Raw genomic sequence first — 25,416 nt, 5'->3', positions numbered from 1 at the left:
TCTTATCGGGACCTTTTATAGCTGACAATGTGGTTTGGGCTTTGCTCATTGTTGAAGGCCGTACGGTTACCTATAGTTGTTAATGTTTGTGTCATTTTTGTCTTTTGTGGATAGTTGTCTCATTGGCAAACATACCACATCTTCTTTTTTTATAATACAAGCATACAAAAGTAATCATGTCATATTTTTGTGTCATAGTTGTTTTCAAGAAGACACATTTGGTTTCTAGACAATAACTTGAGTATAAGTGAATGGATCTCTATGAAACTTTAATACACAAAAGGAAGATTAGAATTGATTTTGGTACAACATTATTGGGGAGGGTTCTTTTCCAAATTTTGGGGTTTTCTTCCAAAAATTACCTTATTTACATTGATTATACTCGTCTAGTATTATATATAGATGCAACAAATAGTGATTTGGCAGGAGATGCACTCAAAATAGGGTATTTTTTATTTAATATTTTATCTGTAATTTGTGCACTTTTCCAATGATATGTACTTCTTGATAATGTCTATGTGAGTATCATGATGAAGAAAATATATTTAGTAAGTATATATTCACAATTGACCTGCTCAAGTGCACTGCAAAAGGATCTTATTTCCCTTCAATTCCAAAAATTACACATGATTGTTTGTTCTCACAGAAACACATGAGTTATTTGGTAAATAAAACACTTGTCATTGTTTGAAACTTTCAGTAATAAAAATTTAGTTTAGCCTGTTTGAAAGTTTCACTGATTATGAACATTTTTAACAGAAAATGTACAAAACACTTGATAAAATTGCATTATCTGCAGAATTGTTGATATCTTTCCTCACAATATATTCACAAGTACATTAGAACTAACATATTGTCCATGCTATTCTGATCTGAGTTTTTATTCATACATATACTGGCATGGCTGGTGCTGTTTTAAGTTCTCTTCTTTTTCTGTTTCTTGAGAAGTATTTGTTTAACCTGTTCAGTCACTATAAAGTGTTACAATTCTTATTTAGACGCAACACATAAATAGTGACCAAAAAGGTACTGCTTTCACATGAGAGAAGCTAGAAAAATAATTAAATGTACACATTTTCAATATTTTTTTAGGACTTACTATCATATGAAATTAAGGAGATATGTAGTTAGAGACTGCTGCTGAATAGAAATATGTGGGTTCACCTGATACCTGTTTTTAAATTAGTCCATTATTGAAGTTTAAAGGATCCAAAATTAAAACATGTTTGATTCTAACTGACATAAATATATTTTATATGCTAAACATACATCTGAGGTTGTATCAGGCTGTGCATGGCGAAGCATTTTATTGCCTTTAGGTTTGTACTTTTTTTTGTTTTGGTCATGAAAACAAATTTGTAGTTCTGTTGTGAAGTTGCTAAATGAGAATACCCAAATTGCACCTAAATTGTCAGTTTTTTACCAACTTTTTTTTATGTACCAGACAAAAGTTTATTCTATGCTAATTTTGTAGACTATCCTTGTTTACAATATAGATACACCATTTTAATTTTGAGTCCATGTAGAGTCATTGAAAAATGGGTTTGAAATTACATCTAAACAATCCATGATACTGTAATGAGGTGAGTACCCAAATTCCATACATCATTACATGTATGGTTACTTTCAAATCCTTAAAACTGGGATATAAACATAAATTTTGTTTTATTTCTTCAAATATTTCAAACAATTTGACATTATTTAATACTTTAAACTTTTTTTTTTAAGAAAAGGATGCTGGTAACAAATTTAATTTGCTCATTTTAAAAAGATGATAATAAGATAACTTCACATGGTGAAAGCAAACTTAGTAAAATTTTTGAAGGGTTTTTTTGCTGAATAGGTGCAATTTGGTTACTGAGTATAATTTTGGTACTGTGAGGTTATATAACCATAAGTGTGTATTGCTAAATAGGTTGAAATGTGAACCTGATAGTGATATAGCGATAAAGTACTTGGTAGAGTGAAAATGTTTTGATCCGGTTTAAACTGATGCATAAAATATGCAGGCCACTGTTGCAGCTTGAATTTTAAAGGATGTAGCCCACATACTTCCAAGTAACATGCCCTGTATATACCTATCAAAGTTCTCATTCTCATGGGTTAAAATAAATCCATCTTCCAATAAAATCCAATTTTGGACAATATGGGAGCATACAATATATACAGTAGTCAGTTCTAAATGTACTACTCAGACTCAAGTCTCCTTTTATGAATAAACTAAGAGGGAGAAAACAAAACAGTTTCCATCTCCTGGGACTGTACATGCTGTATAAGGTGTGACATAATCATAGAAAAGATTTGTTGAGATTTTGCCAAAGAAGTACAGAATTAGAAGATTGTGAATTATTTGAATATTTGTTTGTGTTCTAAACTTTTGTTAAGTTTTGAATTAGTCTGTTGGCTACCATAGGATCCAGAGGGGCGGTCCGTGGGAAAAAAATGTTGATTATATAGGTAATCACTGAAGCCTGAAGCATGACTGGAGCACCCCGTCAGCGCCCCCCCCCCCTTTTATGAAAAATGCTGGATTCGCCATTGACTCCATGAATAGCCGTGACAACCAGTCAACAGTATAATTATCACTGTTCCTTGATTTGGGGAATAATGTGGCAGATGAACATAAGTAGTCGTGGTCAACCAGTGCACCGTAGTTTACCCCGCATGCCGCATGGCCATTATAAAAAAAAAATCCGAAATGTATTGCTTGCGGAGTTCTTTTCTGTGTTCCCATGCCTGGACGGAACTTTTACACTAAATATGTTATCGTTAACTGAGATTGTGTGACTTTTAAATGAAGTACCTGTGATTTTTAGGTAATTTGTTTTGACTTCACTGATAATGGAATGTTGAAGCAGACGAAACCTGGCGTCAGATGTTGTTGTCCTCACTTCGGTAATTTCCGTGGTACAATTAAATTTAAATAAGCTTCACAAGTTACAAAAATTTCTGAATTCTTGTTTTTGCAAACAAATAGAAATTCATGTCGTATTAAACATTGAAATTTTTCCGATCTGCCCCGTTTTTACAAGATCGCGTTGAAACGTTAAATTTGGCCGCCATTAAAAAAAAAATCGTACGAGATTTAACGAGAGTGACGAAACTTTTCAGATGGGTCGTCTAGAAAGAGTTATCGTTCTTTGTCCCAAAACGATGCTTCTACCATAAGTGCCAGCATAGCTGGCATAATAAACCCCTCCCTCCTTTCTATCCCCCAAAATGCCCCTTAATAGACCCCAATGCACAAACGAAAGATTGATGGCTCACCTAGACATATTAGTCTACCATTTTATGAAATCCTAAGTCAATCTTACAAGCGGTTTCGGAGAAAGGCTGCGGACAAGTTCATTTTTTAAAGTCGCGGAAGAAGAAAAAGAAGAAGAATAATAACTAGAATTGCCATTGCAAGCAATAGCGGATGTCACCCTTCCCCCTATTGCCACTAAGCGGCAGCCATTTCAAACTTATTTAGCAGTAAATGCAAAAATATGCATGGCTATTCATCTTTTTGTAAATTTCCAGTATACTGAGAGCATTTTAAAGTATTTCACATTTATACCGTTTCCATGGCAACGGCAGCCATTTTGAAAATTTCAAAGTCAAAAGTCTCATCTTTACTTGTCAGTTACCAATAATATCAAATTTCATTAAGTTAAAACCATTTTGAGAATTTTTGACATTTTTGCAGTTTCCATGGCAACCGTGGCCATTTTGGAAATTCCAACTTCAAAAGTCATATGTAGACACGACAGTTAACAATCATATCAAGTTTCATCAATTTTGAAGCATTCTGAAATTTTTGCTCCTGTATCCATGGTAACATAGTAGTTCCAATGATTGTCAAAATCATACAAAACCTGTATATAGTGGACAACTATATTGTATAAAAATTTGATGATTTTAAGTTCAAGCATACTAAAGTTATTCACCAAACCCGGAAGCTTTAAGAGCATTTTGACCTTTTTGCATTGTTTCCATGGAAACGGCAGACATTTTGGAAATTCCCAGGCCAAATTCCACATCTAACAATGTTGCTCATCGTTACTGTGAAGTTTTATGAAATTTGGAGCATTTCCATATTTTGGAAATTTTTAGTGTAGTATCCATGGCAACATAGCAGTTCCAATGATTGCCAAAATCATCCCAAAGCAGTATATAGTGGGCACCTACATTGTATCAAAATCTAAAACTTTTAAGCTTAATCATTCTCAAACAATTCACCTAACTCCAAAATTATATTTTTTCACCATTTTTCTGTTTCCATGGTGATGACAGCCATTTTTTAGTTCCAAAGTCAAAAAGTCAAAAGGAAATTCAGGGTTCCTTGTTATAGTGCACCATCATTCAGATTGGTTCCTTTAGCTCTGAGAAAGCGGGCGGACAAAATTAGGTGGAAGAAAAATAATAATAATAATAATAATAATAATAATACGGAAAAAGAAACAGAGGAAAAGCAATATGTCACCCGACATTGTCGATCGGGTGACATAAAAATAATAAGAACCGAGCAAAAACAATAAGCCTCCAAACTTTGTTTGGGAGATTTAATAAAGCATAAAAGCAAATGTTAACACTTTTAGAAATTGTTAACAAAGACTAATCAGTCTGTTAATAGTTTTCAGAAATTAACAATGGAAATGGAAAACCAACATGTGGTGCCTGTATCTATATCAAAGAAGCAACAACAGTATAAACTTTTTTAGTGAATTTACATTATTCACGTATTTGCTGGCGTATCCACATCGACGTATCGTACAACACGTATACGAGAACATTATAAAGTAAGAAAAGTTTAATACAAAAGGACGTACTTTTAAATGCATTTAATTTTATTTAGTTTTCATCGAGTTAAAGGCTAAATCAATGTTTTATACAAATCTGCTCGATTCGTAAACGTTGATCAGTGCATGTATCCTGATACTCGAATAGTGCAAATGCTCTATAGACGTTTTACGAAAAGGATTATACTCGATTCTGATACAAATTAGACTGGAAATCTAACTGAGTCTTAATTTGTACACACTTACATCTTGTACAAAACATCCATATATTGATAGAAAATTCATATGTTAGAGTATATCTTATTATTTTCTTCCTCTCCAAGAGGGACTGAACATGGAATTTTACGACAATACCGCCTAGCAATTTACAGACGCCTTCTATGAATTATATTAATGAACATTTTTCGTTTTGAGATATTTTATCTTCTTGTAGAAATTAAACAGTCAAGTATATCTGACACAATATACAAAGTATTCTTAAGTATATCAAAATTATCATCTACACATCTTTTCAGAATACAAACATGACGATAATCTATTTTTAGAAGCATACACTCACTGTAAATTTAATATATTATGAATATGTATGCCTATGTGAAATGACAACTGCAAAAGATGCATCGAGGAAATAATTAATGATTAAGCTCCATAGACATGATATAATTTTTAAATAACAGAGCTTTTTAAAAATAATACCAGAATGAAAAACAGAACTGAATCATTGACTACACCAGCAGAGATGTCCCTCTTTCAACGAAGGAATAGTTTATGTTTTAACATTTTGTTACGGTCTCCTGCTGTTCGATCATTGGATTATGCTCATCGAGTGCCATTGCCCCAGATATAACATAGCGTGTAACGTTAATGTTTGATTTTTGAATATAATATATAGAAGTTGCATTTCAAAATGGCACACTAACCTATATTATCAAGTCGTTTGCGTGACCATAATCTTTGATCTTTAAATCAAAATCTAGAATGTTTTGAAGAAAAATCTTCTGAGGTGCTTCCCGAAACAGTGCGAAAGTTATGATGATAGGTGTTTGGTGATTAATATTATAACACAATGTTGACTGTTGTACCCCTATTTTTGACATTTTTACCCTATTATGTCTCTTTCTTCGCATCGTTATCATTATTTAGGATGCGATTGTCATACAAGTGAGTTTTAACTAGCTATAAAACCAGGTTCAACTGTCCCTCTGGTATCTTTCGCCAATTCTACATAAGAACATTCATGTGCCAAGTCAGGAATACGGTAGTTGTTGTCCATTCGTTTGATGCGTTTGAGCTTTTGATTTTGCCATTTGATTTGGGACTTTCTGTTTTGAGTTTTCCTCGGAGTTCAATATTTTTGTGATTTCCTTTTTAGTATATTGAAATTATGTCAGAATCAATATATTATCTTTGTAGTCCACCTTATGTTGAATCATCATGATATGATCCTTTATATGCACCGTATGTTTTTAGTAAAATGTTTTTCTTACACACGCATATTATAAATTGTTGAAGACATTAACAACAGTTAAGATTAAACATTTATTAGAAAATTCGTATTCGTATAAGTGAATTGTAGTCATACCAACATTTTTGATTACTTACATGTCTCCCGGTCTTTTTGTTTTCCAGAGTAATTGATACAATTAATGCCACCTTATTTCAACGTTGCTGACGTAGCTCTTCTTTTGCAAAAAATCCTCTGTAAGTCAGATAGATAGATATTTAATTTTCTAACAAAAACATACCATTTAAATACAGACGCAATATTTGATGTTAACGCATGCAGCACGATATTGTAAAATAAAGTACAAAATCATGATTGTATACCTGTAAAGTAACATGTATAACAGGTATAATAAAAGATTAAACTAAATAAAAGGAAATCCAGTACGATACCTATGAATTTACATTGACACTGAGGGACTGATTTTGTCATTAGCCAATCCATAAGTAAACAGTTTTCTTAAAACTGATTCATTTTAGAATTGAAAAAGTGGTTGTAGTTAGTAGCTTTACTATTTCGCTGAAAAACTCAAGAGTATTGCAGCAATATCACGTTAACATTCACACATTTAATATGAAGAGTAAATTGCAGTAGATAAAAAAACATTTTCACGCATCTTCGCAGAAATCTTTTCCAGTTTCGTATATATCTCGGGATTTAATAACAATGTTTTGAGGTTGTAATGTATAACAGAAAGTAAAACAATAAACTACTAAAAAGCAAAATAAAAAAATCACCATTCAAATAACATCAATAAAATCGAAATCGTTAACGTGTTGGTTCTACTATTTCTAACAGTTCGCCCTGTTCCGGTTCTGCTGACGAACAATACGATTTCCGAAAATCAATATCATTATAAAAAAAATATATGGACAAAACACAATGAAAATAAAATCCATATCCTTTTCTTGTTCTTTTTTTTTTTAATTTATGGTAGACTTGTTTAATGTAGTTTTGATAATCGTTTGACATTTAACAAAATAAAAATTACATTGCAAATTGTATCAAGTGATATAACATTTGTTAATTCGTCATCGTCATAATTAATGATCATTTTATTACTTGTCGGTAATGATACAGACCCGCTTCTTAACAACTCAAAATATGACCGATGACATACCAGACTCTAGGCAAAGCAAAATATTTGCTCATCCAACATGCCAGTGGTAGGGGACTTACAAGTTTCTTACCAAAAACAAGTTTCCTTATTCAACATGCCAGTGGTAGGAGACATACCAGTATCTAACCAAAACAAGGTATTTGCTCATCCAACATGTCAGTGGTAGTTGAAATTAACCTAATGTAGAGAGAGCTGGAACTTGATATTGATTACATCAACCAGGATTTAAATACATAAGGGGAATTTTTCAAACATCAGATGGGGCAAAACAATTTTAAACATACAAATCAGAAGAAACAAGAAATATTACCGATTTGACTTCCAAAATCGTTATGATGCAGGCCATCCTACATATAATTTAAATGAATAGTGGTACACAAATATGTGTACTTCAATACAGCATGCTATTTTGAAACAATAATTTTTCATTGGAATTTTTCTCAAACTTATGTTAAAAATATCCGCATGTGCAAGGTTAATGTATTTTAAATTTAATGTAAAAACTTGTTTATTAAAGATATTAAAATTAACAAAATCATTGCTTTTATATTTGTTTAATAGGGGAATCTTAATTTTGTTCTTAGAATTTGGTACAGTTTAATCAGAAAAAGTACTTTTAAAAGATACTTCTATGACTTCTGAATTACCAAATTAAAATAAGGAGTCATTATGCTTAAATCAAAAATAACACAAAGTATCCTTTCAAGATCTATATAGGTATCTGCCCTTGATTCCAAAAGGATTCTTTCTGAAAAAAAAACTGATTATGATAGTATTATCTTAAGATTTCAAGTTGTTGATGTTTATGTGGTTTTTTGAATAATACATGGTTAAAAAAGGTATTTTAGCAAGGGTGACTAGAACGATCTGCCTTAAAACTTTCTGTGTTTATTGCTGTAAATAGTTATGATAGTTAGATTTAGTTAATGTGAAATTTCAGAAAAATACATTGGTGGAAAATTGAACTGTAATCTGACCGTTCACAAAACTAATTACTTTATGCATGTTATTGTCTATGTTCCAGACCATACGAGTATTTGGACCGTACGCGAACGGTCCGGACCGTATGCGTATACTCGTACGGTGCGACCACACGCGTACGGTCGGACCGTACGAGTATACTCATACGGTCTAGTACGAGCTGGACCATACCGGTATTTGCACCGTATGGGTTTATTTTAGACAAACATTTATCAAAAAACTTTAATTGAGTTTTACAAATTAACATTGATTTATTACAGTTAGATAAATAAAGTGAATCAGTGAACATTAAATTGAATTGAATAGTTCTGAAATTAATTGTCTATCGAAATCCTGTTTTGGCACTCTCGGCCCGGGTGACACTTGCTACCACAAGGAACGTCTGATTTCTTACATTTGCATGTCTTGTTCGTGCATGTTCCTTTACATTTGCATCTCTTACTTGCAAGAGAAAAACTTGCTTGTTTTGCGGCCGCATGCAAAGAACTTCCGTTTGTACTCCAATGTTCAGTTTCAATTTTCCTCGTCAAAAGTTCAATATCACCCATATCATAATATGAGTTCAGTATACCAAATTCACATGATAGCTTGTACAAACTTGCAACTTTACCGATGATATCATCAACCCTACATAATAATCTGGGAAGATCTCCCGATGTCATTTCAACAACTGGTATTCGCACAGTGACAAAGCTACCTTTTTTCAATTTTTGCATTAGTTTTTGACACTTTTTTATTATATTTTCTCATTGTATTTTCGACAGATTTTTTATAATTTTTGTCAAGTATCTTTCGTATTCTGTCGTGAGTAGTAATTTGTCCGTCGTCCGTTGCTATGCCGGTACAGTTGTTTTTCTCAGGAGGGTCAGTTATAATGTCATTCAAAATCATAAAATCCTTAACTGCAATAAGTTCGTCCTGCTTTGGTCTGTAGTCTGTACCATCGTATTTCTCTGTAGATATTTCTGACGTTTCAGTTAGTCGTCGTTTTCGGGCAGGTTGAACAGTTTCTGTCTGTAAGTCGGTCTCAGCATCCGGCTGTGAGTCGGTCTCAGCATCTGTCTGTGAGTCGCTCTCAACTTCAGTCTGTGAGTCGGTCTCGTTTTCCGTCTGTGAGTCAGTCTTGTTTTCCGTCTGTGAGACAGTCTTGTTTTCCGTCTGTGAGTCAGTCTCGTTTTCTGTCTGTGAGTCAGTCTCGTTTTCTGTCTGTCCGTCAGTTATTACGTCTCCTTCTGCTTCAATCATCTACTCAATATTCTCTTCGTCAATGAACTCTTGCGAACCTACACAAATACCATCATTAGCTTTTTGACCAAATACAGCTTCAAAAGGCGTCATTTTAATACTAGAATGACACTGTGTGTTCAGTGAATACTGTATCTCATACAAAAACTCAAGCCATCCTGAGCCAGGTTTGTCTGCTCGTTTTGATGCCAACAGTTTATGAAGTGAGTCATGAACCTGTTCCACTAAACCCTGTCTTCTTGGATGCCTAGGTCTTCCTGTTATTATCTTAACATCGCCGTCGCCGGGCCACAGTTTTAAAGTTTCTCTTATTACAGCGTTGCAAAACTCTCTCCCGTTGTCATGCTGTAGAATAAACGGAAGACCAACAACAGAAAACACATGCACTGATAAATTGTGTGCTACTTCATCTGCGGACTTATTCATCTGAGGCCAGAAGAAATTAAATTTTGTATAATGGTCAATGTAGTGACCGATCCAACAGTATTGCCCGTCTGGGTCTGAACGCTTGTCAACTAAGTCTAACTGCCCCCTGTGCATAAAATATTTGGATGTGATAGGCGTCAGTGGAGCAACGTTTCTTTGTGGCTTTTTACATGCACACTGAACACATCCTTTGATGAATTCCATGCAAGCTTTTCTGGGAATCCCATAATACGTTTGTCCAACGTCCTTGTACAATTTATGGTATCCTGTATGAGCCCTAGCTCCCTCGTGTACAGACTTAAGTACTTCAAATATCTTATCAACTGTAACAACTTTTTTCCAATTGGCGAGAATTCCCATTCTTCTAGATTCCAACAGAAAAAAAAACTCAATTTTAAAAGGGAAACCATAGAAAATCTTAAATTATATAAAAAGTATTATGATACTCATATCAAAAGAGATAATTTTTTTAAAAATAAAAACAGGGAATAGTAGTGTGTTCCCCCCTTTTGATTAAAACAAGTTTACACGATAGATATCGGTGCCAAATTGGATGGTAATGATGATGATGCTGATAATGATAATGATTATGATGGTTATTGGTGATAATGGATGGTTGATAGGTCGGATTCATATTCAGCACGCTAAGTAATCATTTCACCACTGAACGAAAGTTGATATTAGGATGATAGGAGAAAACACAAAAAGTTGATAATACTATATGTAAGGCATACTAAATAAAGATTATTCTTAAACCTCACCTCATTTGCGGGAATGCAGAGTTCGTTTTCTATTCCAAATTCAGGACAATTGATCAATGCGAATTGCTTCTCCTTAACATATTGTCGGAATCTCGCTGAATCACTTTTCCCAGTTATCAAAACACTTCTAATTCTCTCAGTTTTCTCACAAGTAAACAGCTGGTTTGACGGTTTTTCTAGTAAATTTTCTTAATATTCTAAAAACTTTTCTTCCCACATTTTGTTTACTTCTAAATAATCTAATAACTTCAATTCAGTGAGCAATATTCAATTTCGTGTACATGTATTTCTGACATGCTAAATACATGAGATTAAGGAATTAAATTAACGCGACTTTTTTGAAAAATTAAAATATTATGTTTTTATTTCAATTACTATTTACGATTTTATATTAATTCGAGATTTCAGTTATGTTGACCTGTAATATACATTCGTATCTAATGAACTTGATCTACTTCTTAAAATCAGTCCGACCGTACGCGTACGGTCCGACCGTATGCGTATTTTAAAAAAGTACGCATACGGTCCTGACCGTACGCGTACGGTCCAAATACTCATACGGTCTGAAACATCTACAATACACTCATGATAGATACCAGGACTAAATTTTGTATTTACGCCAGACGCGCGTTTCTTCTACAAAAGACTCGTCAGTGACACTCGAATCTTTATATGTGTGATTGTATTTGCCGAGTTTAAATAAAAACACAACTTATCTTTAGCATTTTTAGTAAATATCGTCAATTTTTTTTAAGAGGATAATGGTGGTTGTCAATGCAATTTCTAAATATACAAATCACATGTAGGCATGATGTAAACACTGATTATTCCTAATATGACCCTTTGGGACTTTAAAGTATTCTATCTTGCCTCCTATAGATTTATAGGGATATGACTGGTTAAAGGACTACACGTGGTGACTATGTATATTTCATATATGTTGTTCTAAAAAATATAGGGTTAGTTATCCATACATGGTTAGTTACCATATGGGGTGAGTAAGTAGTTACTTCCCTTTCAAAATTAAAAAAGACGCCACAACCCTTTATCAAAGCAACACGGTGGTGACGGAAAATCTGAAAGGATTCAACAGACGAAGGAATTGACGATGAAAGGTTGAAATAAGTTCATAAAACATAATTATAGCCAACAAGTTGTTATTGTTAGCATAACGGAGTTACTTCCCTTTTAAAACAAAATAAGAAATCTGAAAGGATTCAACAGATGAAGATATTGATACAATCTTGCAATGAACGATTGAAAAAGTTCATCAAACAATTTTAAAGCTAAAAGTTGTTATTGTTGGCATTTGTTTTCTGTATAGACAAATGGAAATAGCATCTTGATACTAAGTATTGAAGACTTGATCACTTTGATAGGCCGCTAGTCAAAATATCACATGTGAAGATAGTCGGTACGATAAATTATTTACACGGTATGCTAGTGACCTAATACGATGTATAGGGGGTCATATGGGGATTCGAACTTCACCTTCATACCATATGGAATTGACTGACCCCATATATATCGTATTAGGTCACTAACACACAATGCATGTAACTAATAATATTATCAGAAGGCTTATTTAATAAATCAATATCAAACATTTACATATTATATATATTTGACTGCTTGAAATTATGTTATTTTGTATAAGTTCATGATGTATGGATTGAGAATGACATAAACATTAAAGGTTTGCAAGGTAAAATCTATGTTTAAAGTAATTAAAAAACACGTAATAATGCATTTCAACCCAATTTAATGGGTTTTTTACCAACAAAGAAGAGCTGAAAAAGTGTAAAATGTGTATCATATTAACATCTTGATAACTCAAAGGAGATATATAAATTTTTCTTTAAGTTTTTCTTTATTTTTTAATTCACATTTTGTAATTATTTTTAAAACAATTCTTTTCAGTATTGATCACTCCCAAAAGCCATATAGGGGGTAAACCAATCACTAGCTTGTTTCAAAATCTGAACGTAAAACAAATCTGTATCATTGAGTGAACATACCATGAACTTTATTTAATGAACACAAGGGACACATATATTTCATATGTCATATTGATTAATTTTTATTTACATGTAAACAATGAAACTTACCCCTTAAAGGGCCCGCGGGTAAAAATCGATTTTTTTTTAAATATAGGATTTAGCTATTATTTTTACTATAAATGAACTTTAATATATACTTAGAAAAATGAAATAAGAATATTTGTTCATGCACAGTTCATTTAAGCTCACAATCTGCCTTCGAAAGAAGCATGCATTTTTTTAAGGCACATTTTTCTATTGAACTAATATGAGAAATATAGGTAATATCGAAATACAGAAATCGCCTATACTCATGGACTTGATTTATAACCAAATACAAATAATTATTCCATTTAACATGGATATAGTTTTATTCGGAAATTTAGGAAAAACAGAAAATAATAAAATAAAAATATTAATAATACTTTTATCAAAATTCTTTATCTATGGAACAAAACTGTGTGAAAATAAGTAAATTTTGCAGGGCTGAAAAACTATCTAAAAGAAAATCTAATACTAGAAAAGAATATATCTTTTTAAAACATAGCCTCTCCACATTGCCAACCTATACTTGGACCCCTGGCTTCCATTATTAGAATAATTTACACTTAAGCAACTTAATTAGCATTACCCTATGTAATGTTATTGTGCATTTTATTTTAGCCTTAAAACACCAACATTTATGTTTTTATATAATATACTGTTGTATGTTGTTCATTGTTTATTGTCCTTTGTTCTTATTGTGTGCCTAAAATGCATATACATTCTTAAATATCTGTTTTGTGTTTGTATAAATTATTTACAATGGAAAACCAACTTTGGCAAATTTATTTAATGTTGTATCTTAAGAAAAAAATACTGCTGCCAATTTCAAATTCCAAGGACTTTTTATTTTTTTTTCTCTAGTTTTTATTTTTTTGTTTTTATTTTGCTTTTGTGTTTTATTTATTTATTATTTTCTCTTCTCTTTCCACTTTCTCTCATAAATAAAATGCTCAATTTATTGATCAACATTGAAATAATTGATACACAATAATATACTGTATATGTATTTTATAATATTGAATACTAACAATTACTAACAATTTTTCTAAATATACAATCTGATGTTTAACGAGGCCGGGATAAGGTACCGGTACTTTCTGTATCAAACTAACAAATTTTAAAGTTTTCAATAAAGTATGTATAATTAAAAAAAAAAACAAAAAAAAACGAAATTACGGAAATCGCCTTAATTTTACAATTATTTAGTTTAAATACAGCTTTTTTGAAAATAATACTACAAAATATGGCTCACCGATGAGTCAAAACAGATAGTTCAATTTTAATGCTAAAGAGGGAGATAATTTGGAACTTTGTCAATACCAGAATATGTAATCATTTTAAAAGTCATCTGAGGCCAAAAGGAATCATTTGGTGGGCTAATTTTTGTACCATATCATACAGTAACAATTGATTGTGTAATAAATAAAATGTTTAAATTTTTTTTGAAATTTTTGTACCCTCGAGGCTACTTAAATTACTTTTTTCTTGAAATAAATTCATACAGTCAATTATTTTTATGCATTAGAAAATTTAATTAGTACTTTTCACATGTTTTATCAATACTAAATATATTAAAAACAATTGTTGACCTCAATGATACATTTTCATTATATAGTATGATTTCTGTACCATCGGAACATAAGAAGTGTCTTTATCATAATAAAAATGAGACGATGTGGTATGATAGTTCTAATTTTTGTCACAACTCTAAAATTGCAAAAGGACGACAGTTTAGATTTTACTACACCTGCTTGAAAATAAATTCAAAATGAACAGTACTGACAGATCTAAGCTGGTATGATATTTCAAATTTGACAATTGTAGAGTAATTAAAACAGAGGCTGCGTACTAAAACACCCTAATAATTAGCAGTTTGATAATATTTAGAACAAAAATAATAAATTGTGACTAATGTTCAATAATTGAACGTGACTGCGTACTTGTACATCCCTACCAAATGAATAGAACCCTGTAACTTACACTATTATGATTACAGAAAATCCTACAGATATATTTATTTTAATATAAATATTTTTGTGACTGCATCTAACATTTACAATAGATAATTCATCTGATGCATAACAATCCCATGTCCATACCATAACTATCATGTACTGTGTTATGAAGCTAGATAAACACTGACGGGGGAATGTTACACCCGGCCACCGATGATATTATTATTGTAGAGCCTACGTGACCAAGGGGTCTAACGTGTCGAACACAGTGCAAGGCGATTTGGTGCCATGATATCTTAGTAGCATGAATTCGAATCCCGGCCATGAAAGAACTCAAATTGTTCTCACGCAAATTTACAATTTTTACTTTTCTGGGCTATTATATTTATTGATGTTGTATTGTTGCCACATATATAAAGTGTATGCATTACTTAATATGCTGTAGTAATTCGTTGATACATATTATTTTCCTTGTTATTAATGATAAAGCACAATCAACCCTTTCACTTCTAGGAACCATATAATATAAAAATACAACAATGTAGCAGGTATAACTGCGCCTCTTTAAAGTTTGTGTTTAATCATGCAGACAATTTTAATGTTTTATTTTGTAAATTAAAAAATATAACTCCCCATGTTCAATAAGGCCCAAGTGTTCCAAAAAGTTATTGAAAAATATATGCTAGTTCTTAAATCATTACAATTGTTTTTCTTTATATTATTTTTTTGCATGTGCATGTACAACAGTACATATGTCTCCTCCTGAGCGGAAAACAAAAAGTTAAATAATTTAAAGGTCATAGCATATATAACTTTAGTTTTTCATAACATAATTTATTTTTTGCTTAATTTAACAGTTAAAATTGTTTGTTCTTTAACTATTTAACGTGATAATTTCGCAACTGTTAAAAGAACAGGTTATGGTTAAATGTCAATTTATAAATGTGTTTCATAGGTATTCTTAAGTTCCGTTCTGAACATATTTACAAATAGAAGACATTCATATTTCCATTAGTGGACAACAACTAAGTTGTCAATTCTATGTGTATCAACAGGGAACTACATTACACACAATCATTAGATTGGTGAGATAGATTATTTGATTATACCTGAATCATAGAACTTGGTGTCAACTTCTATCAATTACAACTGTAAGTTATATTACAATATTCAATACATGTTATATTCTTTAGCCATACAGGTAGGGTACTGCATACTTGTTTACTGACTTCGTCCCCATTCACAGGTTAAACCCGATGAGTATTATTGTATGTTCAACATTGAACATTGTTAATAACATAACCTATGATTCACAGAATTATCACCAAATAAAAAATGTTCATTACACGGCCTTCACACACAAAGAAACTCGCCTTCCTATTGAGCTGTTGTGAAAATACATTGTTTTTGTTGCTTCCCACGATACATAGTGTAACACATTTTCAGAAAAAAGTACTTCTAAGTATCTGAGTTTTTCGACTGTTCAATGTAAGGTTTGTATTACGGAATCCTACATATCAAATTAAATGTTGATCTTTTATATTTAGACCTGTCTTTTCGTTGTTCTAATTTTCGGCTTCGAATTTGTTTTTTATTCGACTTTTCTTCAATTTTCGATTTTGTTTTACCAGAATTATTTTTTTTCAACACAATACTTATTCAATTTGTATTTCATTCCTTTAACACATTCATCAAGGAAAAAATATCCTTTTTTAGTAAGTAACCAGTCAAAAGTGAAGGTGTAACGAATGGATTATTTCGTTGAATTTTTTTCTAGTTCAGACTCAAAGGTAAATCAACAATTTTTTATAAAAAAAAAGCATCATGGATATCAGTTCCAAAAGCATTTAACTACGTATGTGCAAAACCTTGTTCAGTTAGATGATAATATTCTGATTTGTAGTAAATTCCTTAAAATATTGCAATTACAGTCACTGTCTCTATCTACAATGAGTTTCTGATTTTGCATTACTGTAGGTTAAAACAGTTACTGTCGGGAAAGAATACGACTTAACATATTTCGGTCGCAGTTTAAGTCGCAATTAACATAATGTCTCCTATTCCTCTGTTTTTGTTTCTCTATTAGGCATTAGTAAATTATTTATAAATAGTAATTAGTAGTTTACAAAATTTTAGTAATAAGACGATACTAATAATCGATGTAACTTTTTTTTCATTACCTACATATTGTTTTCAGCACAGCAGTTAATTTCTTTTGAGTCATGGTATATATGCATTTTAACCTATAATTCTTTATTCCTATGTATTACTTAAATAAAAAGGCTGTCATATCAAACGTCGTCATGGAGATATGAATAAAGTGTATCAATGTTATGATTTTCGATTATAATTTAGATAAAACTTACATGACAGAATGCTTTGGTCCTTATTCCAAATTGATAAACTTTATAAGTATTATAATCAGTACATTGATCATGGTTTAGCACGATTTCTATTCAAAGTGTTGTCAAATCGCCAATTGGTATTATATAACGACACGATAAAATAACAAAAGGCAATTTTTAGAAAAAAGTATTGCGCACAAGTTCTTTTTAAATAGAACTATTCTATTGACTATTAGATAAATAGCTCAAGTATGTTTCATACAATTTACATTTATTTTTGCATGCAGATTATATTGCATACATCCGACAAAATATTAGCATGCTTATAAGAGAACAAAAAAGTCAAAATATAATCTTAACGTTATGTTCTAAAAATCAGTGAAAAGCCGAACCAAAGTTGATTAATTATAATAACAATTAAATGTTATATTTTAAGATTGACCCGACGATTGTGTTTCAGTGGTTAGGAACGGAAGTGTTACAATAACAGTATCCGTGATAAGTATACGTTAAAAAGGGTATAAAACAGTCACATCAACATTTGTTTTTTTTTTAAGATTTTAGTAAAGCTAAGGTCGATTTGACTTTCCATATATTGAATGAAAGCACAGGAACAAAATTTAAAAGAAAAAAAAAATAGTAAAACATACTCCATTTGCACTTCAAATAAACCAAACATATTTTTTTCCAATAATCATTACCTAATTTATACACGTGTGCAACAAATTAGAATAAGACTTGTCATCCAATTTCATACGAAAAAGGGTAAAACAAAATATCCCCTTGAGTTCGACAGTTGTAAGAAATCAATCCTGCAATTCGTCAAAATAAGTATTTCTGAATTATAAACATATATCTTTGTTGTTTTATAGTAGTATCCGTTTCTTTTATCTTGATATAAAACATTTTAGAAATGGGAGGTAACAGTAACTAAAGCTATTAAAACGAAAAACTTAAGAAATGTTATATTAAATCGTCAATGCAGTACTGGACAGGTACAAACTATTTTTAAGCCAAACATTATTTTATTGGAAACAAGATAAAGTGTGCTCGTTTTTCGTAAAAATACCAATTTAACAAAGATGATAGAGGAAAGTTATGGTAGTACAATAAACGGAACTATAGACATAATGTAATTATTTATAAAAATAATAGCTGATAACATGTGTAGACATATAATCTAGGGTTTTGATGTTTATCAAAGAAGGAATAAATTCGATGATTGGATTGAATTGAGTAGGTTTTTTGTGGATATTTGTCTCATTAACAATCATACCCCATCTTCTTGTTCTCAGATTAGTACTAGCAAAAGTTGTATATGTAAAATTACCTGTCTGATGTATGAATTCATTTAAAGTTTATTGAAGTGATCAACTACTTACATTCTTTTTTTTTCCATATTTTCCAAGCACAGTAATTGTGTGGTTTTTTTTTTTACAAAACACCTTTAAAAAAGTTATGATTATGGCATTTACTGTTTGTTAATCTGTTTTATGACCCAGGGGTTCCAGAAATTGGCTAACTACTTCTGCTGTGTCTGAATATGTAGTATTTAGTACATATTTAGGATATAACACACTACTATTACTTCTATCGAGGTATTATTGTATGATTTGCTCATATTTGTAATGTCGCTGTAATGAGGAAGCATATGCAATTGACACGGCTTATTTTTGTGTCATCGACAGAACAATAACACCCAAACAACAACACTTATCAATGATCTATAAGAAAGGCTACAAGGAGTAAAAAAAGCTCCTCCCAAAATTTTAAATTACAAATATGCATACATGATGAATTTACATTGCATTTATTTAACTAAATTCCGTTTGAATCTCTGAGTTAAACCAGATTTGTTGAATTCTACATGATCTCTTTTTTCACCCAGTAAAGGTTACATTTATGAACATACAGACAATTTAATTTCCCATAGGAATTCCCTTTACGGGTAAAATTATATCACTGTTAATAGAAAGTTGGTTATATACTTATAAGAACAATACATAAGGCTGGACGGAATATTTGTTTACATGTATATGCGGATTGATAACACCTTAATATTCGAAGGGTTTCACAATACAGACATGCTAGCATTAATATCATAATTCATACTCGGTATAAATCGCCTCATTGATTTCCAATATGTTTTGCAAACGTTTATTGATGGTGACAACTAGAAACCTTTTAGCTTCGATGATAAGAACGACGAACAGTTGCCTACGATTTTGTTAATCACTCACATAGATAATAAAAAGGATTGATAATTTGGAATTGTATATATCTGAAATAAAAAAAAAATAAAATAGAAAAATCAGTCATTTCAACAATTTTACGTGTCTTATCCTTATATCTAATAAGATAGTGCAATGTGCGGTTTTGTTGCACCGAAATAAAATTATGGCTATATATTTAAGTATATGAAATAAGTGTATCTCAAATAATCAAATAAGTCAGCGAAAAGACTACTGTTCTCATTGTCCAATTGCAAAATGCAAAAGTTTTCATCTATAAAATTGTCCGGTCATATTAACATTTCGACCAAGGAGTGGCAAGATAATTGGTCGCAATAATGAAATCATCCTGTTAAACATTTTTTAACAAGTTTTTAATCATATTTAATGATTCTGATTAACTAAAAGAGTGTCACTTCTGGTTATAAAACTCATTACCAACGTTTTCTTTTTTACATTATTGTTAAAATATGTATCCAGTTTGAAAGAGTATTATTTATTTAATTCAACCGCAGGCCTTAAACCGTGGTACTTGTTTTCGTAATTTTAATCCTCAGATCAAATCATATGCCTAACAGTGTAGAACAAATGAATTTGCTTCGATAAAATAACCCTTTTGGTACATTATTTCATTTATTTGACAGCTTTATAGATTCTTAGTTGGTCGCCACCATATTTGTTTTTAAATTAAAAACATTTTCCCATCATCTGCCTTATGTGCAGAGCTACTTTTGATCATATAACTAATTGTCTTATTCTTGCATAGTGTTTCGGTATATGTATGACAACTGAAATTCCATTGTATGTAATATGAGGCAGGAATTACCTGTGAATGGGGACGAAGTCTTTGTTTTTTTTTTAAATCAACAATGTTAAAAAGAGAAACGGAAATACCGTAACGTTTCCGATTTTGGTTCTGTTGTTAGGAATTTCAGTTGTGACGTTATTCAAGTTATGACGTCACATGCAATGTAAACAAAGAAACGCTATCATCAGGTAACGTTTTTTCATTTCAAGGAATTATTAAAAATGAAATTGGTATTGCGTTCCATCCTATTTATAGTAGACTGATAAATATATATATTTTACTCAAAGATTCATAACAACGAGACCGGAAAAAGGAAGAACATTGTAGATTTCTGCGCAGGTCCGGGATACCAAAAAGTCGACAAAAAAAGATTTGAACGATTTTCAGTTCATTAGTACAATGAAAAATTCGGGAAATTTTCCCGTATTTTTTTTTTATTGAATTTTCTACTGTTATTGGGGACTTCGTCCCCATATAAGCTGTTTTAACCTATATTATAGTGTGTGATAACATTTTATGAGGGAATTCAATGTTTGCTATACCACTGTTCATTTCAACGCACGTTATGACAATACTTCTCATCCAATCAGAATGAGAATTTTGATGTGTTTTAGGAGATGATTTTACTTTGTATTCATGTATTATTTTTGAACCTTTGAGCGTTTCAAAAGGGGGAATTGTCTGTATACAGTCAATAACTATGTAGACTTTTGAAGCTGAAACTTTCTATTGCCTGAAATCTGCAAACAAAAAAATCCATAAACTATACAAAATGAATACAAAACTTTTTGTTGACAAATTGTTATTAGTTATAGCGAAAATTGAATTTGAAATAGCTGTCATGTTTTCCCTTCCCGGTTTATCTCTATTATGTATTATGAAGTGGACCGGTCATTACTATTCAAACTTACCCGATTTGATTGGATAAAGTTATGTATTTACTTACCTGCAAACTGTCCAGGCTTTTAGTACATTTATATTAATTAAATTAGAACATGCATACATGTGTACAGTAACTTAAATGACATTCAAACTAGCCACTGAACGAGTCCATATTGTGTTTTATTAATGATCTACACATGCTAAAGGTATGAAAGGTAAGAATTGACACTTCTAATAGTTTGAATAAAATTTCCTTACACACAGTAGATACAAACAAAATAATAGCCTATAAGGGAAAAGCAAGAAAGCTTGCAAAAAAGCAGTTTTATTCTATTCACCAATTCATTTTAGAAGATAAATGCTGAAATACAATTAATGCACAGCTACGCTCGGTAAAATTATTGTTTATCTTAAAAAAATACAAAACATATGCAGTATCATTGAAATGAAATATATTAGTTGCAATTAATCCTCAAACTAAAGAAGCCAGTAAATAAAGGAAAATATTGTCCTATCTGCCTATTTGTGGACATCAAAAGTCAATACGATCGTGTCAAGATCAAGTTTGTGAACCTCACAAAATCTTGTTAGGCACTATACAACAAGGACTTGTTTTTATATGAAGAAACTTACATTTCAGTAACTTTCAATGTATTTTAAAACATGTTCATACAAACATAACATCCAAAACTGACGTAATGATACATGCTAAGTTCAAGTATCGATCATTGTTTCTTTGAAGGAATGTCGATACCTTTAGATTAGTTGAATTTAATGAGAAAAAAATAAGTATAAATCGTTAAATCGTTAAATCTAAACAAACAAAAAACTCGATATTCTTTACGTCGTTAAGAAAAAAACATTCTTTTCAAATATCGATTGTGGAACCTCTAGTATAATGGACATTTTATGTTAAATAACTTAATAAAATTATTGTTCTTATGTCACAAAAATATGTTACTTAAAATTACAGAAAAGAATACGTACTCAATTAAAGACATGGTAATGTTTTAATATTCCAACTATCATGTCATTGAGCTTGTGCACACACGACTAGAAATAATTGAACTATATAATAGATTAGCTAATTAAATCGTATTTATAAATTTCAACTTTAAATAGTGTTAAGACTTCAATAATTTATTTGTTAATGTCACACGTCTTTTGGTTGGCTGAATGTTATTTGTCTTTCAGCTCGTCGATATTATATTTGTATGTAATCGGTTTGAGTCATTTGGAACCACGTTTTGGTATGTTATTTCGTAAAAGGCAGAAAAAATGTCAAGTAATTTTTTGAATAATTACAATATGAAGATCAACATGTGTAGGTAAAATTATTGTATTTTCTCTAAATATAAAGGTATTTCCTTTCCCAAAATGGAAAGACCTAACTGTATTGCTTCTGACTATTATCAGTATATTCTTTACTTTTGAAAAAGGAACATTCCGTAATGTATTTCTTCTGATTATTATTAGCATCATTCTTTTTTTATTCGCAAAACAATGACAAAATTTCCCTCATTTCAGTAACACGTGATACTTTCATGTTTACACTATGTATTGGTATCACAAATGATTATTCGGAACTCACCCTGTGAGTCGAAAACTTTTATGGGTCAGGAGTAACTGTCCAAATACGAAAAGCCTTGGTATCATTCAAAGAATGTAACCGTAATAGGTATACGAAGAAAAAACGAAGAGTGGAATTTGTTCAGGACCAGATCTTATTTCTTTATTACATTTGGATCGAAAAGCTTCATCGACTAATTGGAAGGGTTATGCTAATAAAAATTAACTGATATCGGTTGGCATCCACCAAGGATTTTTACTAATTCAAGCATCAAAGTAAAATTATTCTGCTGACACTGACTTTCGACCTTACACTTGGTTATGATATACAACCTCAGAACCAATAATATATAATTACTTACAGGAGTCTTGAATAGTTGAAAATGTGTTGGTCATTTAGGCACAATTTTGTAACATTACGAGATTTGACCATTCTGTAAGAGGCATAACCACTGTTAACTGTTTCTGTAAAAATATATTTAGCTTTAATTATAAAACCAATGACCATAGACCTATGAAGTTATTTGCAATGACATTAGACATCAATGTCCTTGACATAGGTCCCACGTTCAAAGGCCAATACCATGTCCGAGATAGCGAATGATATATACCCTTATTCAAAGGCTTTTTTAAAGCTATTAAGTTTTGACCTTGACATTAATATATTTTTACATTTAGACACAACGTTGTTGTGTTTTTACCGAAAAATTTGAAACTATACGTAATATTGAAGAGAACATTAGCATAAAGTTCCTTAACCATTTGATATTTTGCAATGACATCGCTGAGCAAAAATCAGGGTCATGTCCCAAATAGCCATCTAATTATCCTTCCTAATGATAAAACATGTCACTATCAAGTTCAAACTTGTTATTGATGTCATAAATATCTTTCCTGAACTCAGAATAGAAGATAGAAAAAATGTGTCGGTCTGAGGTTAACTCCTCACAACAAGAAAAGCTTGTTACCATTAAAAATACTTGGTACAGAAAGGTATTAATATGCCCAGGACCAATCCCTGGTTATTCGTTACATTTTCGGTCGTTGGAAATGACTCAAGGTCAAATTTGTACATTGAATTTGACGTTTTACCTCTCACCTTGTAATGGGCTTATTAATAGCAGAACCTCCCTTTAGCGGTTTCTGAAAAGATAAAATAAACTTGTACTAGTAAACAAAAAGAACTAAAACCTTGAAGTTATTTTCAGTGATATAGGGCACCAATGATCTTGACAAATGTTTCAAGGTCAATTGTCAAGGTCATGTCCCCGATAGTGTATTATGTGTTTTGAACTTATTTCAAGGATTTTTTATGTTTTCTAAAGCTTTCTGTTCTGACTTTATATTTGAAAACACCTAAATAATTCTCGTACCTAAACAAAAAAAAACAATATCATGCTCGTTTTGGTGTCAATAAAATGGTAGACAAATAAACAGAGAGTACCTTTAAAAGGAAACATATCAAATAGAATAGAAAAGACACCCCTGATCAATTTGTAAAATGAAGATTAATCTACCAAAAAAGATTACCGAAACATGAAAAGATTTGTTTTGATTCTCGATAAAAATCTTCAAGTGATATTTGTTACAAACTTTCTTAAAAATACTTGTTTCCATGCAGTGCAGTATACCACACGAAGTTATTCAAACTGTTAGATAATCACAGGATTGTGAAGTTATGAAGTAAGTTATACAATATAAGCAAATAAGACACAACACTTTGATTCTGTTGGCTTACATTTATTTCAATGATGTAATTTTGAAGTAACAATCATATAGAATTATATATTCCGAACATAGCATCTAATGAGTGATTAGAGTAATGTAATAAGCATGACACATGATTCAAAGTATTTCATGATACTAACTCTTCACAACGAAGCTAGCTAAAGCTCTCACGTGTATGACTTGTTGATAAAGAACAAGAAAGAAAAGAAATAGTAAGTGAAGTTCTGTAACAAAGTATTATTTTAAAGTTCTGGAGTGTCTGTAGATAGAGTTATTCCTCTTGTTATGATTCTTTAAAATAATAAGAGAAAAGCCTTTCTATATTAACAATGATTAAGGCTACATACTGGTATGTATATTTCTAAACAGATGCATAATTCTACTATATACTTATCAATGTAGACTGCCTCATGAGTATAATAATGTTATAGATATATCAGTAAGCTATAAAGTTGGTTGTCTTCCATTCATTTCATTTCAGATTATAATGAATACTGGAAAAGAAAATGTAAATAACATAATATCCCTTGCTTTAATACATTTTCTAAAAAGATGTTACTAAAAAGGCATAGAGGTGGGATACTAGACTACTATAAACGAATAATTTCTGGAGTATGGTGACCGAATATGGCCATTTCCTCTTTTCGTGTTTTCGCGTTTTCTCCTTTCACCTTTCCAACGCGATATTGCCAAATTGAGAAAGCAAAATCGAGAAATTGAGAAATCGGGAAATCTGAATTGGCCGCATCCGGTTACCACAAACAAAAAAAATTCTATATTCAAGAAGGTACTTATTTCAAAACAGATTATAGCTCTAAATACAAAAATGAAATTATTTGACTTTACATATGACTTTTACTTGTGTGCTGTTCGTAAAATTCTTTCATTATGAAAAGACTTTACTCAGCTAGAAAAGGAAATAAGTACATTTTGAAATAAAGAAGAAAAGGATATACTTTAGTGAAATTAAAAAAAAGATACAATCAAAAATTAAAA

At 31.2% G+C, this 25,416-nt stretch overlaps 1 protein-coding gene across 1 annotated transcript; it reads right to left on the bottom strand.

Moving 5' to 3' along the window:
- Positions 1-9,631: 9,631 nt before the first annotated feature.
- LOC143055214 (KRAB-A domain-containing protein 2-like) lies at positions 9,632-10,417 on the bottom strand. The gene has a single exon (XM_076228349.1). The coding sequence runs from the start codon at positions 10,415-10,417 to the stop codon at positions 9,632-9,634; it is 786 nt and encodes a 261-aa protein (XP_076084464.1).
- Between the last annotated feature and the right edge of the window lie 14,999 nt (positions 10,418-25,416).

Source organism: Mytilus galloprovincialis, chromosome 12 (assembly GCF_965363235.1).
Source record: "Mytilus galloprovincialis chromosome 12, xbMytGall1.hap1.1, whole genome shotgun sequence".
Taxonomy (NCBI): domain Eukaryota; kingdom Metazoa; phylum Mollusca; class Bivalvia; order Mytilida; family Mytilidae; genus Mytilus; species Mytilus galloprovincialis.
The sequence above is the reverse complement of the archived record's forward strand: the minus strand, read 5'-3'. Positions and strand labels throughout refer to the sequence as shown.

Bases quoted from the DNA above. Each gene is read 5' to 3' on its own strand.
- LOC143055214 (XM_076228349.1), bottom strand. From the start codon at position 10,417: ATGGGAATTCTCGCCAATTGGAAAAAAGTTGTTACAGTTGATAAGATA.